A 24685-nucleotide genomic window follows, 5' to 3' on the forward strand; every position below is an offset into this window, starting at 1 on the left:
CACATGGACGGGGCTGGGCACCGCCAGCGCTGTGCTGCTGGGCTCCAGCATTCACCAACAGCTGCTTTACCCCCACATTAAGAGGTGCCTGAGCCCCTAACACTGAGCTGCAGGGGGCTGCTTTTGCCCAGCAGGCAGAAGAGTTTGGCAGCTGCAGCTCCCCCCCAGCACAAGGCATAGCAGGGTGGGCACCAGGACCTCTCCCATTAACACCTGCAGAAAGGGTGGTAACAGACCTGTGTGTGACACCACCACGTAGCAGTCCCTGGTGAGGCACCCCATGCAGTCCTGCCTGGCTGAGACATTCTCTGTCTGTCCTTGTGTCTGGCTGCAAACCGGATTGGCATAAGTAAGTAAAAGCATCTTTGGGGACTGTAGGGGAAAGAATAGTCTTTTAAATCAAGTGAGGGTGCTGAACTATCAGGACGTGGTTTGTCCTTTGGGTGGCAGCTCCTGGTCCTCTTGAGGAGCAGAATAACCCCAGCACTGCACCTCAGTCTTACAGCACTGCAGCTGCTGTGCACAGGAGGGGGGAGCAGCACTTGAGAGGGAAAGAGCACAGGTATGAGGCACTGGCTTTGTAATTAATTCTCTCATAAAAACATCCCTTCTGATTCACCCTATGCTAAAAGAGGAAGTGTAAATTCTGGAATACATTTAAGACAATCATTGGTGTAAGCCCCGGTTCTACTTTTCGCAGAGTTCCTGCTCCTCTGCTCTCCTTAGTGCTCAGCTGAGCCCTGGGCTGGCTCAGCCCCCTGCAGGCAGCGAGCAGCCCCTGCCCAGAGCGGCTGGAGAGGTCACTGCAACAGGTGGAGCTGCCACTGGGTGTTAAACAATGTGATTGATTACCAAATTCCCACCCTCCCACCCCTTCTTTCTGTTTAATTCTGTCTTATGTGAACAAGGCAGTTCTTGTGCTCTCCAGCAGCTCTGGGGCAGAGGCTGGTGCAGAAGAAAAGCTCAGGTGCACTGAACCAACTTTACCCATTGCAGTTCTAACCCCATCCGTGTATTTGACTCATCCCTCTCTTGCCTTGGCAGGTTGTAGCTGCTTTCTGCTTCAAGTCACCTATCCACATGGAAAGAATTAATTAGCACTTTAAAGTATATGCAACAGTGGGGCTGCCCCACGGCTGTTGCTCCTCACAGTAAGTAGGGGAGGAGAAGCAGAAATGGCCAAACAGCCACATTTTTACTCATCCTTTATCTCCTCCTAGAAGGGTTTTTCCACACCATGACTGTGCCCTTCTGATGGAGCTGGGCACACAGGCAGAGCACACAGGGCTCCAACCCCCCCCATCCCCATTCTGGAGCCCTCCTGGCAGTGTGGCAGCACTGCCTGCCCCGCTCCACGTTCTGTTGTAACACAGATGTTTGAAACGAGGCCCACAGGGGTTGACAGAGACAAGAGTGCTGCCAGCAGTGCCACTGCTCAGCCACAGCACACAGGAGAGTTTTCTCTGACCACATGGACCGAGGAGCTCCCACCACTCCCAAAGGCAGAGCGCATCCTGAGCCCACAGCAAACACTCCTGCAGGTAAAGCTGGCAGTCACCAGCACTCCAGGCTGTGTGTGAGGAGCAGACGGGGGGCACGGGGTGCAGCGTGGGAGCCCCACCACTTTGCTATGCCCAGAGCTCATGGTACAGTACAGCTGTACCCATCATTGCCCGGCCGTGGTGCTTTTGGTGGTGGCTGAGCTGCGTTGGTCCAGTCCCACTTTGTTAAATAAATACGGTACAGTTAAGACAGCTGTAACTGAATCCTGCAGGCGCTTGTGTTTGTGCATCTTCCTGGTGTCTCTGGCCAAAGGAAACACTTCCTCCGGTCAGTCTGATTCGAGAAACTAAAAATGTCACTTTTGCAGCCTTTCCCTGAGCCTCCCCGTCTCGGTACAGCACACAAAGGGCAATTCTCAGCTTTGCTTTTTTTTTTGTTGGTTTTTTTTTTTTTCTTTTTTTTTTCCCTTCCACTGTACCGAGCAGGGGGCAGTGCAGGAAATCGATGCTCTTACGTTGAAGAAGGCGAGTCCATTGTGGAGAGGATCCGCACGATCTCCGCTCGCTGGGTGGGTGATATATGCTGGGTCATGTGCACGATCGAATCCATGGCAACCTCCGGGTTGGCCTGGACCAGGCTGCAAAGAGGAGAGAGTTCAGTGCTGGCAGCCCCAGCCCTCATCTGACAGCTCTGTCAGGGATCGCTGACAGATGGGCTCCTCAGCTACTCCTGGGAGCTGCTGGCAGGGCATGGGCACAGCTCCCTGCTGGGCATCACAGAGCCCCAGTCACTGCAGCACAGGCAGAGGAATGGGCAGAAATGCCTGGAGATGCCGTGCTGAAGTGGGTGACGTTGCTCTGTGTGTCAGCGCCCTCCCCTAGGCAAAGCTAAGAGACCTGCACTCTAATACGCACACAAGTTAGTTATCTATGTTGGATCTCTTCAAATCTAAGCAGTGCTCTGCTCGTGGAGCTGCAAGGATGAGCGTCTGCACAAATGTGATGGTAATGCTCACAAGGCAGGAGGGACAGATCTGCTTTACCTGTGTCTTAGTGCTGGAGGGCTGTGTTTGCTACAGTTCTAAGCTAGAATCAAAAGGGTTTCAATGTGATTTTATGGCACTGAGCACCTGCAAAGGCTGGAAAAAACTCACTGGGTGGACCCCATACGGGTGTTCTGGCTGGAGCTGCTCACCTGCGGATCTGCTTCAGGATATAGTCCCTGGAGATGTACTTGATGTTCTCCTCCACAACCGAGCGAACTCCTTCCTCCTCCATCAGCTGCTTCTCCAGCCACTCCACCAGGTCCTTATTGCTGTCCCACAGGTACGCCTGCCAACAGAGCACACTGTCACCCACTGTCCCCTCATTCAGCCCCATCACTGCTTGCACCCGCTCCCCTCGTACCACTCTGGAAATTTAATTCAACTCAAGAAATCTGGGGCTCGGATGCTGACCTCTGGGCAGCTCCTGTGTGGCATCCCAGGCCCAGCACAGCTGCACAGCCCTCCAGGAGGGAGACCTGGCAACAGAACCCCATTTTCTTCTGCAAGATCATTTCACCTGGTATTTGCGAGGTAGTTGACTACATAATAATTCAGGAGTGTGTTAGGTGCCTAATAGCCTTCTCGCTCCTCTCTTCTCTCATTTTCTTTACAAATCATTTAAGAATCGTTTTGTTAATGGTTTCCGGAAAAGCAAGTACCACCATTAGCACTCATTCATATTTATGTCATTTTATTTGGGTAATTAAACACAAAGCTCGTCATTTAAAGGTGCACTATCCTTCCCTGTTATCACTAACAAAGTCAAAGGCAGAATGACAATGAGCTCTGCAGTCAGGGGGTGGCTCAGGGCACAGGGGGACCCCAGCAGCGCACAAACCACCACGTTGGTTTTGGTTTTATCCTTCAAAATCACGTGTGCAGCTTCTCTGAACCTCGTGATGTCATTTCAACCCAAAGATTCTGCTTATTTCATTGTTGCTTTTTTTTTCTTATTATTATTTTAAACTCGTTAGTTTTTGCTCCTTGCTGCTGCCCCCAGACATGGCAGCGACGCTCCCTGCATACAAAGCAGGGCGCTTGGGAAGATTTCAGGGAAGGGAAGAAAAGCCCAAGCAGCCGCCTTACGGTTGCAGACCTGCATAAAGCTAGATTTACCCAAGAATCCCAAAGCTGTTACTTTAGGAGAATATTTAATACTCTTATTAATCATTTTTAATCCGTTTGCTTTTAATTAAGAAACAGCATGATGCTTTCCTATCAACATATGCCAGGGAGCAGATTAATTGTGGCTTAAGATAACTCTCCTTGATTGGTGTAATGTATTAGCTAACGAGATGCCCGCTTTTAAAGACGCTCAGACACTACCTTGGAAAGCCTGCTGCCCTCCAGAGAGCACATTCATATCCCCCCTGCTTTCTGGAACCCCTGAGTGTTTGTGACTTTAAAAATAAAATAAAATAAAATAAAGAACTCAGATGGGAGGATTGTGACAAAAAACAACCTAAGAGCTGCGCTGGAGATTGCTCTTTAGAGATTGTCAGCTTCAGAGTTCAAGCACAATTAAAGAAATCCTCAGCACAGCCATCAGATGCGGATGCTGCTGAGGTGACCTCCCCCCCCCCCCCCCCCTCCCTGGCAGCTGAACCTGGCAGTGAGTTGTGCCCTGAGGGGCCAAGGGATGGTGGCAGAGAGCAGGATGTCCGCTGCCAGCTGTGCCAGACAGCAGCATCTGGACGCTGCCTTCATCCCATGGCTGCCCTTCCTCCTTCTGCCAGCAGAGCTGCCCACCTTATGCTCCCATTTTCATAATGGTAGCGCTATGTAGTTACATGCTTGGGGAGAAACCTATTGAAACTGAGTGGGGGTGCTTTCCTGGCCTGAAATGTAGCATTCCCATGAAATAACTCACAATCTGGAACGTTCCCAGAAGTTCTCTTCCACCACCCAAAATAGTTTTGGACATTACAATTGAGAACCAAAGATGAAGTTCCACCTGGGAGAACTTCACTGAACTCACACACCCAGGGAAGACCACAGCTTTGGTATGAGGTTGTTTCCACTTACCTTTACTGTCCCTTCCACTTCCACAAACCAGCGTCTCAGCATGGCCTGGATCTGCCCGTCGGTCAGCTCAGGGTTGGCATCATGGATCTTCTTTTTGACCACATCTTCCAGAAGAAGACGTCTCAGCCTCCAGTAGAAGAAGGTACGGGATGTTTTCCAGTCCAGAATGTCCTGCCCAGGACAGAGATCAAAAGGAGAAATGAGTGAGGCAGCATTTCCACGGAGAAGTGCTTAAGCATTGCTCCCCATGGAAACAGAAGGCTTTCACTCATACGCTCAGTTGTGCTACTCACACAAGAAATACAGAGCTGTCCCTGCTCAGCCACCCCACCCTGCTAACAGAGTTACTGCCCTGAGCCAAACCCCGTGCACTCACCGTGATGGCACCCTTCTCCTGCATGCGGCCCGGTGTGTCGTGCAGGTCAGCAAACTGCATGGCCACCTGGTGGTAAATGGGAATCAGGAACTCCTCCCGCTCCTTCAGTTTGCTCTCCAGGTCTTTTCGGTCGGCAGCGCTCAGCTCAGGGGTACCTGCAACCAGGCACAGCCACAGGTCAGCAACCTCTGACAAGACAAGGCAGAGGGAGCAGAGGTTTCTCCTGTTCCTGTACATGGGATGCCTTTGGCCAGGAGAAATGCCAGCCCATCAGCTCCAGGCCATGCCAAGTGCTCCCCAATCAAACCAAAGTGCTCCAGCCTGGATTTCCTGCCAACAATATTCAGGCAAGAGGTCCAAGGCTGGTTTCACCATGGAAACTCTGTTCCATTTAAATGCCAAATGAGTTGAGCCATCAGCTGAGTGACAGATTTACTGGACTTGCTCCTGACAAGAATGATGTTCCAGCACAGCATTCACTTCAGCCCAAAACCTGGGCAGTGTGAGACCACTGAGCACCGCTGCGTGCTTTCCTGCAGGCAGTGACACCTCACACCATCCACTTACCAGCAGCCAGCACATCATTCCCAGCCACAGAGTGACAGAAAGGAAGGAAAACTACTCTAAGACGACACGGTCCTCTGACGTTCATAATTTTTCACGAATTTGTAAAAGACCAAACTCCAATTAACATGAATTAAAAGGAAAATGCCTTAATTTCACCCCACGAGGGGCACGAACCAGACTAAGCCAAGAACTCTGCCACCAACACTTGTGCATGAGGTCTGTGTGCAGAGGCAGCGTCCTTAGAGCCAACCTCAGTTCAACTGAAGCAAAGATTGCAGTCTGAGCCAAATTACATATTGGTCTCACCACCCAACTGCATGGGGCTGTGAGAGCGATGCTGCACAGAGGGCAGCTGAGCCACAAAACAAAGAAGTGAGAGCAGTCAGTGGGAGAAGTGGGCCAGAAGCTCCATCCATCCCCAGCACCGTCAGCCGAGCATCCCAACTGCACCATGTGCTGTGCCAACACCACTGAGTGTTCTGGGTTTCAATTTTTATCATTAGGGCAGGAATACTGATGACATTAACCACTGAGCTTTTCAACACAACACCTCCCACCCCTCAGCACTGCATGGCCGTGTCCCCGCAGAGCTTCCCTTCCACCTGGGAACACACAGCCACGTGCTGCCCGGCCCCTCCAGCAAAGCTCCCTACCCAAGTCACACATCTGAGTGCCTACCAATACAAATGCTGCCTAACCTTTCCAGCACTAGTAAGAAGCTTTTAATTAAGAGCAGCGACTCTCATAACCTTCAGGATAAAGAATGAGACGTATTTATCCACGTTCAACTCGTCCGTTCCTCCAGCCCTGTTCCAAATGGCAACACGTGCACTTTGAGCCCACGCTGCTGCTGGATCCCAGCCTCCATGCACGCCGTGCACCCCGAGCAGCCGAGCCCGGTAATGATTTAGGTGAGATTAACAAATATGTCAATGTCTATTTTCTGCTTAATTTAAAAGCGGCGTCTATAAAGATTTTTGACTTCTGAACCCTGTTCTCCTGAAAGAAAGAAGGTAACAATGAGGAGGGGGGATAAAGAGTGATTATCCCATCATCGATCGTTTGTCAGGAGCATTTCTTATTCACTGGACTATTGTAAAAAGCTAAGCTCTCGATCAATCCTGTAAGCCCCCCGTACAATTAAATATCTTGGAATGGTTTTCTTTCTTTCCAAGCAGATCTCGAGGCCTCGGGGCTTTTCAGAGCACTCAGGCCTTATTTATTTATTTCTCGGGAAAAGTCTCCTTCCACAAATCTCACCTGGCAGGGAGAGCAGGTTTAAAATATGGGATTCCTTTGCTCTGAAGGTACCAGACAGTTAATGAAAGCGTTACCGTTTAAATCATAGGAACATTATAGACCTGGAGGTATGGATCAGCTGCTGATCAATGCGAAACAAAGGAGCAGTGCTGTGGCAGGGCATGCAGCGGGGATGTCAAGGAAGGAGGACCTCCCTGCTCAGCAGCAATGTGGGGCACACTCAGGTGGTGCTGGAGGTGCCTTGAAGTGCCTCTGCAGCAGAGCCCAACCACAGCACCACGTAGTTCCCAGCTCTTCATCCCACCATGTTTTCTCTCTTTCTTTGATCAACTGCAGAACTGCCTTGGGCAGGCTGAGAAATTGCCCTGTGTTCATGTTAGGAGATGCAAAAGCTCAAACTCTGAGGGGAGAGGGTCAGGACCCAATGGGGAAGGGCACCCCCACAGCCACCGACCCGCATGCAGACAGATGGGAGCTGTGTGCAGTAAATCCGCTGGCGCAGCTCTCCAACGCTGAATATCAATTTATGCTGCTCTCCAAAAGTTAAGGGGAGGCATCGCAGCAGAGAAAGCAACACCTAAACTATTGTGATTTGTGCCCCATTAAACAACACCCCTCTGCAGGAGCAGCCCCCCGCCTCCAATAAAGCTCCTGCCGTTGGGGAGCGGCTCCACAGGCCCAATGAATCACAGCCTCCCATAACATTTAGTAGCCAAGCGCTTTTCTTAAATATGACCAGTTTAACAGGTTAGACAAAATGACTTCAAGAAATGTTATTGTAAGTTCCCTCTGATTGCAGGAAGCCGGCCAGCTTCTGAATCAATTTGATGGTTTATGGTTTCTAAGCTGTTAAAACGTGGGATTTTCTCCCTCGCCCTCTGCACAGCCTCAGCGTGGCAGAGCATTTCCTTGGCCATCCCCTCATCCCTTCCCAACACTCCCAAGGTCTCGGCACAGCCACAGCTGCACACCCGCAGGCCCACCTGGGGATCTGCTGCTTCCCAGGTAGAGCCACTCAGTGACATCAGGACGTGTCTATTTTAACCCCGCTCACAACCACCCCACAAATCTCACCTTCTTTTCCTCTGCCTTTCCCCATCTGCTGCCCAACGAAGCCCAGCGCAGCCGCCAGGGACAGGAAGGTCACTGTGAGCTCACGTCCCACAGTGGGTGGCTTTGGGCCATCGCTTGTTCCTTTAAATGAGACTGCTTGTAATTGCTTCACTAAATATGCAGTAGGATTTATGTTACAAAGGTGCAATATGCAATAGCAGTCAAGGTCACACGTGCTCATGACATGGGCTTGAAATAGCTTTGTGCAGCTGCACCACGCGGTGCTCTGCCCTGGTCCTGTCCCACCCTGCTCCCAGAGCTCTGTGTTAGCAACACAGCACGTGGATGTGGGACTCCTGGAAGTGTATTGGGGGGAATCCATTACGGCCCTGCAGGGAGGGGCCCAGGATGCAGCTGGAAGAGGTAGCAGCAATCAGCACTTGCTCATCTGGGCTCCTGACTGCACAGTAACACTTAAATGCAGCAGCACTTGCAGATAGAAGCAAAGGCAAAAAGTTACAGCTGCACTGACTGCGTTTGTCCCAGACTTCCTGAGAGACGGCACCACTACAACCCCATTTTTCTTAGTCACTGCTCAAGAAAACAACCAGCATTTTGATTAATTACAGCACAGAGCAACAACCCACCCCCAGAAAATAATTACCGGACCTCTGAGCCACAATCCACCTTCCTGAGCCGGAGCTGGGAGAGGGCCCGGCCATGGCACAGCATCCGCACTGCAGGCTGGTGGCTGTGTGAGCTGCCTCTGCTTCCCAATGCAGACAGAGCGCTCCTCCCACAGTGCACAACTGCATCCAGGGCACACAGCTTCACACGGGCACACAGCCCACCACTTCTGTAAGGAGAATCTCAGGCACTGCCCCTCTGCCATGCTGAATAGCTGATAACGTAACACTGAGTCCCACTAACTGGAGACCTTCTGCCATTCCTTCACATTCCACCCATCTTTTTGTTTCCATTACGCCATGCAACTGAAGCATTGCATGCCTGGGATCTGCACGGCAAAGTTAGTATTTATTCCACTCCTACCTGTTCTGCTGTAACAAATAAATAAAAGGAATTGCAGCCCTGTGATGCTCTGAGCTGCGGCCACGGTCCGACTCAGCGCACCCAGGGGAACGATCCGGGCAGGACGGGACCGCCCTCCCTCCTCCCCTCCGCTCTGTTTGGGAAGAGCAGAGCTCTGAGTGACACCGCAATACAACGCGGGGCTAATAAACATCTCAGGACTAGTGCCAGGGAATTGATAATGAACAGATTTATGTCAAATGATTCGATATCTGCCGGCCTCCGCTGCTCTCACACTCCCCCACTGCAGCCGGAGCGCGGCGGAGGGAGATGCCTCCAAGGGGAGCGTCCATCCCCACTCCCCACTCCAAGCACCTCCTGCTGCAGGCAGCTCGGGGAGGGATGACAGCCACTCAGGGGTTAAAGAGAGGCAGTGAACCCCCAGCTAATGAGTAAGAATTCAGCAGGCAGTGTAAGATAAATGGAGCTTTCTCTGCTTCTGCTGGAGTCAGCATGAACTGCGGCCCTGCGGCTTGTTTGTGGCAAATGGAGTGCGCGAAATATCAAAGGGCAGTGATCCAGAAGAAGACCGACTTTGACAAATTTTAAATTGGCCAGAAAGAAAACCAGCAAAAAAAAAAAAATAATAAAAAAAAAAATTATGCAATTCAGTGTGTCCTGCAATCTGAGCTTTCCTGCTATGGGACGGAATTAGCAGCAAAACAACAGCAATGATCGTCAACGCTGGCAGCAATTACAGCCATCTAAGTGAGATGCTTATCAGTGACTGAAGCTTTTAGAGCTCTCCCTATGTACAGTTGTAAGTGACTTGCTCTTGTGCTGCAGTCATTTTAATTAAAGTGTATGGAGTTTGCTGGGAGTAATTGCCCTGTACAGGAAGAGGCGGCAGAAAATGCCCACACGGCTCCTGCCTCCCCCCCATTCTGGCCAGGCATAAAGCCCCCAGCAGAGACCTGCTCCCATCCCTGTCCCCTCGCCGTGGCTCTGGGTGGCACACTGTGGCTGCTCCCAGCACACCATGAGCTCTGCTCCCCACTTCCTCCATCACATCCAACCCCCTGTGGCAGCAATGCTGTGTGGGCTGCTGGGGACCAGGAATGCAGCACCAGGAGTGGAGCTGGGAATGAGCTGCAGTCCCTCACCCCAAGTGAGGGTCACCACAGCCACCAGGACCCCCTGCTGGGTGCCCACAACTCGGCACAGTCTGTCTGCATCATATCCAACACTGTCAGTCTAACATATAGGGCCAAAATGGGTTTTGCTGCAGCTACAAACAATGGGATGGTTGTCCACTCCAGCAGACACAGACAGAACAGCACAGCCACGGGACAGCTGTGTGTCCCCTTTCCCCACTGCAGGAATGCACAGGAGTCAGACCAGCTCAGACAAATCGCTGCCCCACACCAGGCCTGGACACTGCCCACCTGCTGCACACCCACAGGGGGAAACAGAGACTTTTAAACCACTATCAGAGAGAAAAGTCTTTGATGCTATCAGAGACATCAGCAAGAAGCTGACTTTCAGCAAGTGTGCTCATTCCCAGCACCCTTTACAATTACCATTCTCCTCCCAAGGTGTATCAGAACACTTGTTTTGTATAAAAATCGTTGCACTACCATAAATTAAAAGAAGCCAAATAATAAAATGTAACTGCAGCAACAGAGACGATTTATCAGTCATTTGCAGAACGCTTCTCCTCCTGAAGGATCCCAGAAGGCTTTAGAAATTCACACCATGGCCACGAAACCTGCTTCCTCCACTAAAATGTGCTCAATTTTGGAGGTAAAATGAGGCTCTGTAAGATTATACTCTTATAGTAAGAGCCAGTAAAGAACTCTTTAAGGAGTCTATTCTCCTGAGAGAGTACACATCTGATATTAAGTGTATTTTGCTGAATGGTCTATTTTGGGCTGTTGGGCATATACCAGGTGTTGGGATTGCTTGGAATGGCAGGGACTGGAATAACAACACAGTGACACGATGGCTGCTGAGCACTGCAAAGCACCCCCTTTACCAAGGAGGTGAGGAGTCTATTTTTGCTTTCTTAAAACTGAAAAGCAGACACTGTTACCTCAAACTGCCTCGGGCACACGGAGACAGTCCTACAGCCAAAGAGTCTATGGCCAAATTCTTAATTACGCCAAATGATGCCAGCTGAGGGTTTGGCCAAAAATTGCTGAGATGGAAACTGGAGCCAAGCATCTGCAGCCAGTGTCTGCTGCAAAGACCCATCAATTAAAACATTCAGCTCACAAAGACGCCCTCTATCTAGCACCCCCTACGTGCACACCGATCCCCTCTCACACACCCATACATGCAGCCTGTCTCATCTGGTTTTCTTCCCAAGTTAGGTGACAGTAAATAAAAATTAGCATGAATTTGATAAAATGCCTGAGTGCCCCTTTTTAAGGTCCGTGCCCACCCTCATTAGCCAGCAGCAGAACGCTCCGCTGCCCACCACACGTACCCAGCCGCTCCGCCAGCCGCATGTAGACGGGGTCCACTCGCCTCATTGTCTTCACCAGGTCCTTCCTGCGGAACTTGATTTCCACCGTCCCCTCTGGCTCCAGGATTCCTCCTCTGATCAGTGATGGGAAAAGAGAAAAGAAAGGCAGGTTCAGGCCATCAGACAAGGGGAAACACAAAACAGGATGGTTTGATGTTGTTTGGAAAGTATGTAGAAAGAAGCAGAGAAGGGAGGAGGGAGACAGAGGGAGAACAAGAGAGAACTAATCTCAGCTGTGGTTTACCCAATGCCACTGCACATGAGGCTGCACAGGAGGTGCCCATCCAGCAGCACAGAGCGCAGCCTGGCACCAGCACTGCTCCTGGCAGCCTCTGTCAGCTGTGACATGAAAGTTTCTCCAAAAGGTAAAGCCTTGTGACACATCAATTAACCAAGCACATTCATTAGAGGAGCAAAAGAAGGTCAGTGCTGAGGTGGTGGAGCAGCACTGGTGATGGGAATTATCACAAATGCACTGCAGTGTGTAGGGACAGGACGGCAGTGCTCCCAGAATTATCTTTTTGGCTACAGGAGCTGAGGGCAGCAGAGCCCAGCTCAGCACTGCCAACATGCAGGCTGTGTGCCCAGAACCTGCCTGCTGCTCCTGATGGCTGCAGGTACCATCCCCCACTAACTGTGTGCCTGTCCTCCTGGCTCACCCCCATCCTGCAGACAGTCCAGGGAGGGCTGGTTTACTCCTCTGAGTGATGGAGTATCATTGTATTTTAGAGATTCTCATTTAAAAGTGTGCTCCCAAGAGCCTGCCTGTTGTTCTACATGCTGTAACTAGGACTTCACCAATGCAAGTTGTAGTTCACAAAATGAGCGCAGTGACCCAGAGAGGTGGCAGTGTTCCATCCCTGCAGATCCAGGGGGATCCCTGCAGATGAGGGGATGGGGCTCTGAGCACCACACCGGGGTTGTGGGGGTCCCTGTGCACTGCAGGGTGCCTTTAATGGTCCCTTCCAACTCAAACAGTTCTATGATCCCATGCTCCCAATGGAGAAGACAATACCAAGTGTGACAGCTCCATGCTCAGCCTTGGCCCTACCTGGCCATGGAGGCTCCGAGCAGCCCTACCTGCTCTCACGGTCCGCATACATCTCCATGTGCCGGGGGTTGATGGTGGGGTCAATGACAGCCCAGGATCCACCCCTGAGCTCTGCCTGTGGTGGGATGTAGATGAGCACAGGCTGCCGGTACTCCCTCAGGCCATCCACGATGTAGGCACCAAACTTCAGCACCTGGTCGTACATGTCTGCAGGAAAGGGACACAGCGTCAGGCACAGTGGGTCAAACTGGAGAGAGGAATGCAAGCACCCAGTTCTGGACACCCCCTACCATGCTACAGCTCCAGCAGGTGTTCCTTGCCAAGGGCAGGGTGCCCAGGAGGGAGGTGCACGCCTATAGATCCTTATATGTCCTTATAAAAACCAGTGAGTGCTGAGGGTTCAGACATGAAATATCTCTGCTCCCCTCTTCTGGCTCTAAAATCTATCCAAAGCATTTTGCTAAAATTCTGAAGAACTCCACTGGGTACAGACAAAGCACGGGAAGTATCTGCCCCAAAGGTGATTTACATAAAAGAGAAAAGAATGAAGGCAATGAGAATTTATATGAGATGATACTGTTTGTAATGGATGTAGTTTGTAATGGAAACAGGCAGCCTCGAATACATATATTTTGTTACACATAATTATATTTGGAAGCATCAAATCAGATATATAAGAAATGAGAAACACTTATCAGGATTACCTGGTCCATCTCTGTCCACACGGGACCCCATCCTGTGCTTCCTTCCTTAAAGCCTCGATTGAGAAATCCCAAACCACCAGCTCTTGTACTTTAGAGCCATTTCCACAGCATTCAGCCAAGTTTCCCCTCCTTCCCCATCCCAATTCACTTCCCATTATTCCTTCCTGCATCACCCCACACTCCATCCACACCTGCAGTCACAGTCATAGACCGATGCCGGCGTTCACCTGAAATCCTTACATCCCTCGAGCAAACCACTGCTGGGAAGGACAGACCCCAGCCCAGGTCTGCACATCACAGCCCCCAACTTAATGGGGAGCATCAGCACAGACACAGTTAAGTCCCAGCTCTTTGAGAAATACTCACACAGTAAGAGATCACACACAGATGTGTCTATCGGTACCACAGGCTCTGATGTGCTCTGTCCAGTTCATTTGCAAGGTCACTATCCAAACACCCAAGAAAAGGGATTTTCTAACATTTAAGAGATGCCAAATGCCATTAAGGAGGAGTACGATCTATTTCCACTAGTTGTGACTGACTGTGAATTCTGGCAGAGCAGCGGGGCCTGGAACCAACCAGAGCTCCAACCTTTCCATTTGTCCTGAGCAAAGAAAAAGACCTCAAAAAGGGTGACAAATTTATTACTAATTACACAATTATTTTATTATGTAGCACTAGTAATAAACCACTTGAAGTACTTTCAGCTAATTCTAGTGTTAAGAAAATAATTGCTCGATTCAAATTATTTTAACTGAATTAATTCTTTACTAGACATTTTTTACTAGAGCTACATAATAAAATAATTGTGTAATTAGCAATCCATTTGTCACTCCTGCCAAGGGTTTGTATTTTACTCAGGTTAAGTCCTGGAAGAGAGGCATCCCTTTTGCAGAGGGATGTGGGGTGCAGCAGAGGCAGACACAGCTCCCCACGTTCACATCTGCTCCCCTGGGGACCCTGCACTGCAGAGCTCCACTGCCAGATCCCAGCACGTTGTGCCTCAGATTTGGTATAAAGATTTACACTCCAGGTTTCTCTTGCACACTAAAAACTTCCACCAAGGCCAATTTCTGCCTTCCCACATGCCCCTTCCTGCCTTCAGACAGGCTATAAACTACCTGCTTATGTTAGGATTAGCGAAACTAGAATTAAACATGAAATTTCTGGGCCAAAACTCAGCCCTGTTCTCATTTAAAGCCGAGCAAAGCAGCGATGCTGCAGGAGTCCCCCAGGAAGAGCAGTGCTTGTTATTCAGCAGGACAGAGTGCTCACAGCACACCTCCCCACGCTGTGCCTGCAGCGTGCACCGGCGCCTGCTGCGCACCGACCTTTCCCTGCGTGTGCAAACAGCAGCACTGGGATGCAGTGCTGGATCGGTGCAGGCAGCTTTGTGCATGATGGGCAGCGTGCCCCGAACCTCCGAAGCTGGAACGGATCTCATCAGCTTGGCTGGATTAGCAGATAGGACCCGAAGGTAAACACCGGGTGCATGTTGGCCGCAGACACATAATGAACCTCGTAAACCCATTATATAGAGCAGCACCGCCGTTCAGCACCAGGTAATCAGAGATTTAAAACAGCCCTTTCCTTCCGCTTAGATTTTTTTTTATTGTTATTTATAACCTGTCCCAGGGAAAAATAATAAGTGAAACATGAAAACCCAACCGCGAGTGACCCTGTAGCACAAGCAGCGCTGCCGTTGATGTCGCGGGGATTTGCATGCTATCAAACTATTCATGCCGAGTCCAAGACCCCGGTGCTAATTTCCAGTAAATTTCATGCTTGATGTCTCCCCGTCGTGGGTCACTGCCGGTTCGCCTAAATAAACCACTTCCAAATGGCTCCTCCATCTAAATATTCAAGCCAGTTTTTATAATTTAATTTTGCATTATGCCGAGGAGCCTCCCGGCCAGGCACCGCTCGCTGGGGAAGCGCCGGCGCGTTGTGAGCCGCCTCCATTTCTGTGCTTCCTTTATTTATTTCACTGCCCGAATCGGACCTCCTAGGCCGACGAGTAAAGGGGTTGGGCTTTTTTCCTCTGCTTGCTTTTTTTTTTTTGCCTTTTCCCCCCTCTGCTAATGTCAATTTTCAGCATAGCAAGAGCTGTCTCTAATCTTTTCCTACTCATTACACACAATTTTGGAGTCATTTTACCCACAGTGCAGCCGGCTCCTGGCAGTGTGTTTGTGTGCACTGAGGGGTGGCATAATTGTTTATTTTCCCTCCCTGCATAATCCCCAGGCAGCGCTGAAACCAACACTGCCAACACAGCCCCGAGGAGCACGGTGAGCCTCAGCAGGGAGCAGGGCTGCCACCAGGCCCCAGCAAAGGCCATAGCAGAGCATGGCCGGTACAGCACACCCTGCAGCAGCTCAGTGTCTCCGTGCTCTGCCGTGAGCTGCAGTGCAGGTCTCTGGGGATGCACAGTGCAGTACTGGCATCTTCCCACAAATGAGCACCTTCTTTTCCACCCTGGGCTCTGGTTCCAGCTCAGAAGCTTCACAGTTTCTGAGGAACACTCACACTGTCACAACGGCAGCCCTCCCCACTGGGAACTCCTGCTGTTAGTGGGCCTGTAATGTTCCTTCTGTGTGCAAAGCGCTGCATGCAGGTAAAAGGCCGTAATCCTTCACTTATTTAAATTTTATAGTATCAATCTCACGTTCCTGGCACTTTGCAGAATTTCAAACAGCAATATGTGGTACAGAAGTCTAACTGCCACTACATTAACTGAGCAGTTTTATAACTGAGCAGGCACTGCCACCAAAAGGACCGCCTGGGACGGGGAGTCCATCCCGACACACACAGTGCTACCAGGGTGAGAAACCATCAGCAGGACAGTGCTCCCTCTCGGTACAACGTGCCGTTCCATTACCCAGTACTGCTGGCTTAACCAGCCCCAGTTCTAAGTTGAGGCAGGATATAAAGCAGAAGGGGTTTCCTGAGATTACTGCTTAATTAGCCCAGGTTGGCAGCTGTAAATTTTGTTAGCAACCAGCCCACAGTTACAGTCCAATTACCTGTTCTCACTGCAGCTGGTCTGGTCAGTTCCTGTAACCCTCCAATAAGGGTATGTATAAAAATAAAATAGTGTTGTTACACTGAAAAGAACCTGATTTCAGATTTTCACTTGGCAAATTTGGTGTTATTCCCACAGTGGCCATTAAAGACAAGAGCCAAGAAGGAAGAAAAGGAACAAAACCTTTTGCCACCACCACAGGTACCACAGCACCACCCTACAGGACACCATCAGAGCACACAAGTGGCCATTACCTTTCATGCCACCAGAGAAGCCTCTCCAGTTGGCAAAGACCATCAGAGGCAGCCCCTCCCTGTTGAAGTCATTGATGGCCTGGGCTGTCTTAAAGGCAGAGTCGGGGAACCACACCTGACCAGCCTGCTGGATTATCTGTGGGAATGAGAAAGAACAGTCAGTCCTCCACTGCCCATGGAGTCAGCACAAAAAATACAGAAACGGTTGCAGCAATAATTGCAATGTGGAACCATCAATGCAGTGCACACAAAATGCACAGGATCTGCTTGCCAACAATAAAACTGGGACAATCCTTCTGTCACCAGAATCAGAAGGAGCGATGTCGCTGTTCTTCCCATGGGGAGATGGCATAGGAAGCCTGATGCTTTGACTGCTGTAACGAAGTGAAGGAGAAAGAAAAAGATATGCAAAGGAGAAGACCCAGAAGAGATGATGTGGGGCCACAGCTGTGAAATCAGGCAGGAGAAAAGCAAAATGTCAAAGCAGCAAGAGCATGAAACACTACGGTCACAGCCAGGGAACTGGGAAATGATGTTTCCAATGCCCCACTCCCCACATCTCAGCCCACAGAACTACTGGGAAACATGGAGCAAACAGCCAACATGACCATCCCACCAAGGACTAGCTCTACTTTGTGTACTGTATTTGAAAGAAACCCCCACCACCACCACAACAAATGCTCTTTTCTTAGAGACGTTCATAGAGGACAACCACACACACTCAGCTGACCTTGGCCTCCGAGTCCAGGTTTGCGGGATCAGCAGGGATGCTCAGCTCCACTGTTCTGGTTTCTACGGCAACTACTCCTACAGGTATTCCTCCCAGCCTGAAAGGTGACACACATCAAAATCCGTATTTTCACTGTTACACAACTGGACAATTTTTCCAATTCCCATCAAAATACTCAGAAGAGACAAATAAGTGCATGCAAATGGAGGAGGAGGAGGCCGCGCTGTGGCCTTTTTGAAGAGTTTAGGCATGCAGCTGGGTAATTTCAGAGCTGAATTTAGGGTTCTCAGAGCAAAACCTAGTTCTAAAAACTGCCACATGCCTCACTGAGAATGAAACAGGATAGAACTCATCACTCCTGTGCTGCTGCTACAAGTCCCTCTTGCTGGCGGCGCTGCACAGAGGTTTGGGGCTGCGTTTGGGGCTGCCTGCCTCGCTGCCTCCATCCCAGAGAGCTGCTCCTGCAGCCACCCGAGGAGGGACAGCACGGCCGATGGGCACCAGGGGGCTGAGAACATTCCCATTCACTATGATTAAGAGTCTGCCCAGATACCCGTAATTGCAGAAGCCGTCTTAAATCGGTAACTTATAACTTCTATATTAGGGCCCATGTGACCTAATAAAGAACATCTTTATCCAAGTATTACAGTTATTTATTGAACTTGAAAACAGCTCAAAACAACTTCTGTTTTCCATTATACTTCATATAAATTTTATCAGGCTAGCACATGAAGATGCTACATCTTGTTTTATAGTGTGTCCCTGGACAAGTTGCCATAGAATAATAAAAGACAATTTACAGCCAACAGCACACATATTCCAAACATACATACAAAAGATGAGTTTTGGCAGCACTTATAGTAACAATCCCAGAAGAATATATTCGTATTTGTTTTTTCAAAGTGCCGCTGCTTTCAAAAGAAGCCAGTTTCATTTGTGTTATATATGTGTGAGCATGGGAGAACCCAGAGCAACTTGGAATTTGTCAGAAGGAATTGCAAGAGGGGCCGAGCACCAGCCAGGACAGAGACCTTCCAGCTTTGTCAATCACTGGTTGCTTCTTTTCCCTGGAATACTGCTCAAGCTAAAAGCCTTTACAAGATTAGAGTAACTCGTGAGATAAAACTTGAGCGTGTTACAGATGGCAGATAAAAATACTGAAGTGTATCAAAAGGTCACAGGACAACCTGAGGTTACATGCTGCAGTTAGGAGTGGAGTCTGAGGGTATTGTAGGTTCCTTTCAATGATGTACAAGGATCAGACAATGTTCTGAGTGGAGTGGAACCCCTGGGACCAGCAGCGGTCACAGACATGGAGCCACTGGGGGACGGCAGGGCTGAGCTGAGCTGCTCAGAGCCCTTCGGTCAGGCAGGAGCAGCCCACATTCTGATGTGGGATCTAAGGAAATGGACAGCCTCCTGATCATGTTCTGCTCTAGGAGAGTCCTAAGGAAGTCTCAGTCCCATTTTGTTGCACATCTCTGCAGCATAGAAGAAACCTGAGATCATCAGGTGCTGCTTCAGAAAATGCTGCAAGTGAATCCATGCAATTCTCAATGTTAAGCTCTTCTGTTGCAGGTCTCTTGTAATTTGTTCCAGTTTTAGCTAAACTTCTCTTGCAAGTCAAGCGTGACCTCAGAGCACTAAGCTGTGCACCCTCCCTTTGGCTTACAGCTGCAGGAAGTTCTCACTGCGACCACATACCCAGAGAAGCAGGTTTTGCCTTACATCATTTTTCACAATCTCTCTCTTTTTGGCTTTCGTGCATGTCACCTCCAAGCAAAACAGGAGCAATGATCAGTGCATGCCCCGTTTGTGTGGTAAACAAGTATCCTATTCAAGTAATGACTTATTTTTACTATCAACTTTGAAATGAGGTTCCAGAAAGAAAAAAAAAAGTAACGCATGATGAAAACATGATTTCCACAAACGCCTGAGAAGTCTGTCGGCATTTACCTTGCTCTGCCAACCACAACCGTCTGTGCCCAGGGCTGCATGATCTCCAGGAATGAGCCATTGTCAAAGAAACCACTCTGCCATTGTCCTTTTTGACCTAAAAGGAAGGGGAAAAATGGAGACATCAGAGGTGGGAGGAAAAAGTCAGAATACAAAAGGAGTGACAGAAACTTGCTTAAAAACGCCAACCGGAGAACGCGGTGCTGCTTTGTGATGTATTTATTTATTTTATTCTAAACAGATTATAATACAAGGGAACATTAGACAGCTGAGCATTTGTCTGCCTTCAGCCATCATGTCTTATTTCATTTGCTAGTCTGCATAAAGACAGTCATTTATCAGCAAAAGCATCATTTATTGTTAAACGATGGGGTTCAGATAGCAGAGGGACTTTGCATGCTTTTAAATAAATAACTTTTTTTTTTCGAGATAGGACAAACATTTGTCAAAAGGCAGCAAAGTCATTAAAGATGTTTTTCAAAAGGCCTATTTCTATTTTAAAACTCAGCTCGCAGTTTTCTCTTGCTTCTGCCTGATATCTCCCGCATAGAAATGCCAAAAAATTCCTAACACTTGAAAATGAGATGGCACATCTGTGAGCTTCACACGTTCCTTGGGAAAACCTGGAGTAAAGTGCTGCATATTGAAAGCCTGCTCACTCCGTACTGATACCAGATGCATCCCATAAACTGAAGCATGCTTTAGGAGTCACCATGCACTATCAGACCAATTCATTGGCGCAGAGGAGGCAGCCACTTCCCAGTGCCTCGAGGAAATCAAACCCCTGAAGAGCACAATGCTGCCAAGGCACTGCCCACCAAATGGGTACAAAACTCATTCTGTGGCAGTCTGCTCCTCTCTGAGACTTCGTGAAGCTTTTGCCAAAAAAGGAAAAACCAACAAAAAAACTCTCCGCATCTTTACCCCTTGGCACGGAGCTTCTGAGGAATGCTTTAATCTGAACAAGCACCTTTGCTTCTGCAAACCCAAGTCCAAAACCAATTAAAAGTGGAGATCCAAGCAAGCTAACCTCTGCTGACTTAAATAGGATGGAGAGTGTTTTATCAAGACCAAACTTGTAATTACTGTGTTCTACATTCCCTGCCTCTGTGGCCCCACTGTAAAATGTGACCATCCATTTCAAAATTATCTCTTTATCGTGAGCCCAAAGCTGATCGTTTAGATTCTGGCCTCGTGTCGGGCGTCAGTTTGAAGAATATCACGGCAATATCTCCTCTAATAAATGGCTTTAACTTTTCACCTAGGAGATATCTGCTTTAACTTATCACAGGGAATCATCTGCTTTCCTTAACGCTTCCACTAAATTAAAATCTGAAGTCACTCGATTTGGAAGGCAGCGTTTGCTGCACTCAGACAGCTGGATGAATTACTTGAGAGATGATGAAAAAATATTATCCAAAAACAGAAAACTTAGTTTATCACAAATCTCATTTTAGCCCCCCAAACTCATTAATAACAGCAGGCGTAATGGTCACCCAGTTAGCAGCTTGTACGTACACAGGCCGCACAGCCCCAAGTGCATGCGCGGGGGTTCACTGGTTGGCAGTGTTTCCAATGTATTTAATCTCCAAGACCTGCAGGAATGCCGTGCAATTCCTCAAACGTAAAGACTTTTGTAGCTGCACTTTCCTCTGAACCACAAAAAGAAAGTCTACAATAGTAACTATAAGTTGTAAATGTTCCCAAGCACTTGGAATTTACACACTATCTTTGTATATTGCATCTAAATCCCTTAGAACTGATCATTTCATAAGCTCTGAAATGTATTAGGGTGAAGACCTTGGACTTCTCTTCCCATTCCAACCAGTCTGATCCTTTTTAACTACCCACGTTCACGGGGTGTCTGGCTGGGGGCAGAGGCAGAATGGAAAGCTTCAAGTCTGGAAGCAGATGCAGAGAATCTCCAGACAGAACAGATAGATAGATCGATAGATAGACATACAGACAGACAGAATAGGCTTCAGAATGCACCTGGCTTCACTCAAGTCCCAAAGTACCACAGAAAAAAGATCCAGATTCGCAGGGTTAGCACACAAGGCCTCCTGCTCCATTTGCTAACATACCTTCATACTTTAGTTTTTGGAATTCTAACTGCACAACAGGCATTGAACTGCACCAGAGTAATAATAATTTGATGCTGAAATTGGATCATTGACAAAGCATTAACAGATGTGGAGCCTTGAGTGTCTTGAACCAAGACACAAAACAGCACGTCCTGACCACCAAAGATCTACATACTTGGATTTGGGCGTCCAGCCAGCATCCAGCGAGGATCATAGGGAGTCTTGGTAGGAACAAAGTCTATGGTTCTGTCTATAGGATCCTTGACCTTGAGGATAGGAACAGGGCTGTATACGCTCTAAGGAAAAAAGAAAAATATTTAAAGTAGTAATTCTTTGTGGCTTTGCACCAAACACCAAATCTAAAGCACCTGGTTGGAGTCCTCTGTCAACCACAAAGTACAACCCTGTAACATACGATCTCAGAGCCTTGGGAGGGGTCTGAAGCAACTTCCAGGGTGCTCCAAAAACTCTCAAAACCCCTCAGCTTCAGCACCATCTGGTATGCACTGTGCTTTACTTGCTCCTGAACTTCAGGCACTGAGAGCATTTGCAAAGGGTTGCAATTTAATTTCTAAAGGTGATCAGGCCACCAGACTCATTCATGCAGTCTCTGAAGGAAGGTGACCTGTGTGTTCTTACTGCCTTCCTGGCTGCAGAGCAGCTAACACACATACATCAGCTCCTACAAATTACTGCCTCAGAGAGGAACTTTTAGAGCCTTTCCAGGAAAAGACAACCCACTGCTGACATCAAGTCCTGCCACTGAAAGTACTAAAGACAGGACACCAGGGATGTGATGTGGAAGGACACCCAGCAGTGCCGGGCTGCCCTCATCCCAGCTTTGCAGGTCAGAAACTGCACTGTGGAGTTCAGTACCACAATGTTTTGCTACAAATAGAAGATAAATAAAGTATTAGACTGCTCTCCTCCCATAGCCCTGTGAACAAAGAGAACAGGGAGTGACGTGCCATGCTCCCGTGGGGCCAAGAATTACCTTGGGCATGTAGGAAAGCCACAGCAGAATAGTGTAGACTCCTTCAAAATCGTCGCACACGGTGCCGTGGGTCACCCCATTGTTGTGCATGATCTGGATCCCTCCCAGCTGGTTGTTGGAGGTGTATACCTCCCGTCCCAGCACCTGGAAAGGAAAAACAGGGAAACCATCAGGGGATGGATGGGATGCAGCCAGCGGGAGCAGAATGACGAGATACATACAGCAAGACACGGGCACTTCAGCACCAAAGGATGGAGTGATGACTCCCAACAGAGCTTCCTGCGCATAGCTGAGATCCACAGGTATGGATTTCCAAGGGAAATACCCTTGTGGAGAGCCAAGGCAGCCATCCCACCTGCCCTTTCTAAGACATGAACAAAACTCCTGAGCACTGACACAGGGGCAGCGAAACCCTCAACTGGGCAGAAAAGCCACATGCTGCAGAAGGGACAGCAAAGACAAAGCCCCAGCTCTGAGAGGTTGGGAGATCAGATGAGCGCTGTGTCTGACACTCTTGCACGGCTCCATTGCCAGCCTCAGCCCGGGCTCCGCAGCTCTTTTCTCATTCCCCTGCTGTCTCTTTCCATTTGCCCTCACACTGACTGATACACTGATCTCTCGGTCACTCGGCTTTCTGCTCCACTGAGTCCATATTACTAATAACACCTCTGCCACGGCCAGTTTACCTCATGAAGGCAGGAGCACATCATTACAAAATAAACTCATAACTTTGACATTCTAGCAAATATATGCCGTTTGTTATTTTTATGGGTTGAGTCTCTCTAACAGACAGAGGGCATTACGTACCTGCTTCATTTAGATCTTAAAACCCCCTCAGATGCAGGCAGACAACGTGTCCTCCCCCAGTCACCCACTGGCACAGCTCCATTCAGGATGAAGGACCCCAAGAAGGAGCAGCCCGAGCCCATGGCAGCACTAAGGATGGGGTGCTTGGGTCTGACTGCTTCCAAGGGCAGATCACCCGGTGTCCTGCCAGGAGTGCTGCTGGGACACGGAGGTGCTACACTCCTCATTATCCAACCCTTTGGGCAGAGAGCAGAGGTGTCAAAGGGACAGGAGAACAGAAGCTCTGCTTTGGCTGTAAGCTGCCCTGGATGAGCAGCGTTCTTCCTGCACACACCAGTTAATCATGCCCCATGCCCACCAGTGCCTAACTGCAAAGGTACAACGCTACCATTTGCTAACTCCAAAGGAAAGCACAGGTCTAGGGATGCCAGTCACAAGCCTATAGCTAAATGCTTTCCGCAGAGGAAAATAAAAATAAAGAGGATTTAAACTCCCCATCTATGAGCTAATGCAAACGTACGCACATGCAAAATGGGCCTCTGCTGCTGCTTATCTGGAGACCGCACCGACAGCGCAGGTTTACCACCGCTGACAGGCAGTGAAAGCAGCCTAATATACCGCCTGCTCGTGGCCCTAAATCCCTTTTTGGAGATGAAGACAGATACACAGCTCCTTCTCCTGAGTGCTGCAGACATCTCTGTGAAGTGGCAGAGCACCGCGAGGGGCTGCATGAACAGAACCCCCTGCAGCATTTACCCATCAATGCTCGTTGGCAGCGCAGCCTCAGGCTGCATTTAAGGCTGTGCAGAGGGGTGATGTGGCTGTCCTGTGTGCGCCTGCTGCAGCTGAGCTGGGAGCAGAGGTCAGGAAGCAGCGAGGGGCCAGCAGTGTGCACAGTGATACGGGGCTGGAGAAAAATGAATGCAATGGCTCATCCATTCGGCTCCGCTAACCACCTCATCTCTGACCTCGCAGGACTACATTTTTAAAGGCTGACAAGTAATTCAATCTCCAATTAACAATTTTAAATGGTGCAATGCATATTGCTGTATAAATGTTTCTGCAAGAAAATATCCAAGGGTGAAAGAGAATACGTCTGCTGGAGGAGCCCAGAACTGATGCTTCTGCAATTAACCGATACAGATATTCCTCAATAAGACACACGGTCAGCAGAGGCATGAGTGGATTTAGAAAAGCTGCCTATCAGTTAAATGGAGAATGCCAAACCAAGGAAAGACTGCATGGGATTAAATCCCATATGGAACACAACCAGGGCTGAGTGTGCAGAGCGGGTGCCTCCAAGCAGAGAGGTCACTTCTCCAGGGACAAAGATACAGCTACCACAGAGCAGAAAGGCACAGCAAGAGGGGTGGGAAGGAACAGGGCCCAACTCTCCCAGCTCAGATAGCAATGCACATGTACCTCAATTATCAGGAATGCTTAACCTTTGATCTTTCACCTTATCAGATGGGAAACCAGACAAAGAACATCCATGAACAGCAAGGCACTGAACAGTGAGCTCCTGGCCCCAGGAAACCATCTTTAAATTGAAATTCCATCTACTCTACAAAATCCAGAAGATACATTTCTGCCCACCCCACCCTGACATACCATTAGTAACAATGGTCCCCCACAGAGATCCCACACTTGGTTGTTCTGAGGCTTTCCCCCTCCTGTACTGCAGCATATCAGTGCCTG

The 24685-nt window shown here is 49.1% G+C and overlaps 1 protein-coding gene across 7 annotated transcripts in view; it reads right to left on the bottom strand.

The window, feature by feature from the left end:
* Window positions 1-1928: 1928 nt before the first annotated feature.
* ACACA (acetyl-CoA carboxylase alpha) overlaps window positions 1929-24685 on the bottom strand; it is a 105462-nt gene continuing 82705 nt past the window's right edge. For all 7 annotated transcript variants that reach the window (XM_032448510.1, XM_032448512.1, XM_032448509.1 and 4 more), the window contains 11 exons: window positions 22181-22324; window positions 21362-21482; window positions 19103-19199; window positions 17147-17243; window positions 16417-16552; window positions 12466-12643; window positions 11347-11459; window positions 4950-5104; window positions 4574-4744; window positions 2698-2834; window positions 1929-2140 (listed from right to left, as the gene is read on the bottom strand). In XM_032448510.1, coding sequence (XP_032304401.1) covers window positions 2014-2140; window positions 2698-2834; window positions 4574-4744; window positions 4950-5104; window positions 11347-11459; window positions 12466-12643; window positions 16417-16552; window positions 17147-17243; window positions 19103-19199; window positions 21362-21482; window positions 22181-22324 — 1476 coding nt within the window. In that variant the 3' untranslated portion in view covers window positions 1929-2013. The remainder of the gene's footprint in view (window positions 2141-2697; window positions 2835-4573; window positions 4745-4949; window positions 5105-11346; window positions 11460-12465; window positions 12644-16416; window positions 16553-17146; window positions 17244-19102; window positions 19200-21361; window positions 21483-22180; window positions 22325-24685) is intronic.

The sequence above is a fragment of the Coturnix japonica genome, chromosome 19, assembly GCF_001577835.2.
Source record: "Coturnix japonica isolate 7356 chromosome 19, Coturnix japonica 2.1, whole genome shotgun sequence".
Lineage (NCBI taxonomy): Eukaryota > Metazoa > Chordata > Aves > Galliformes > Phasianidae > Coturnix > Coturnix japonica.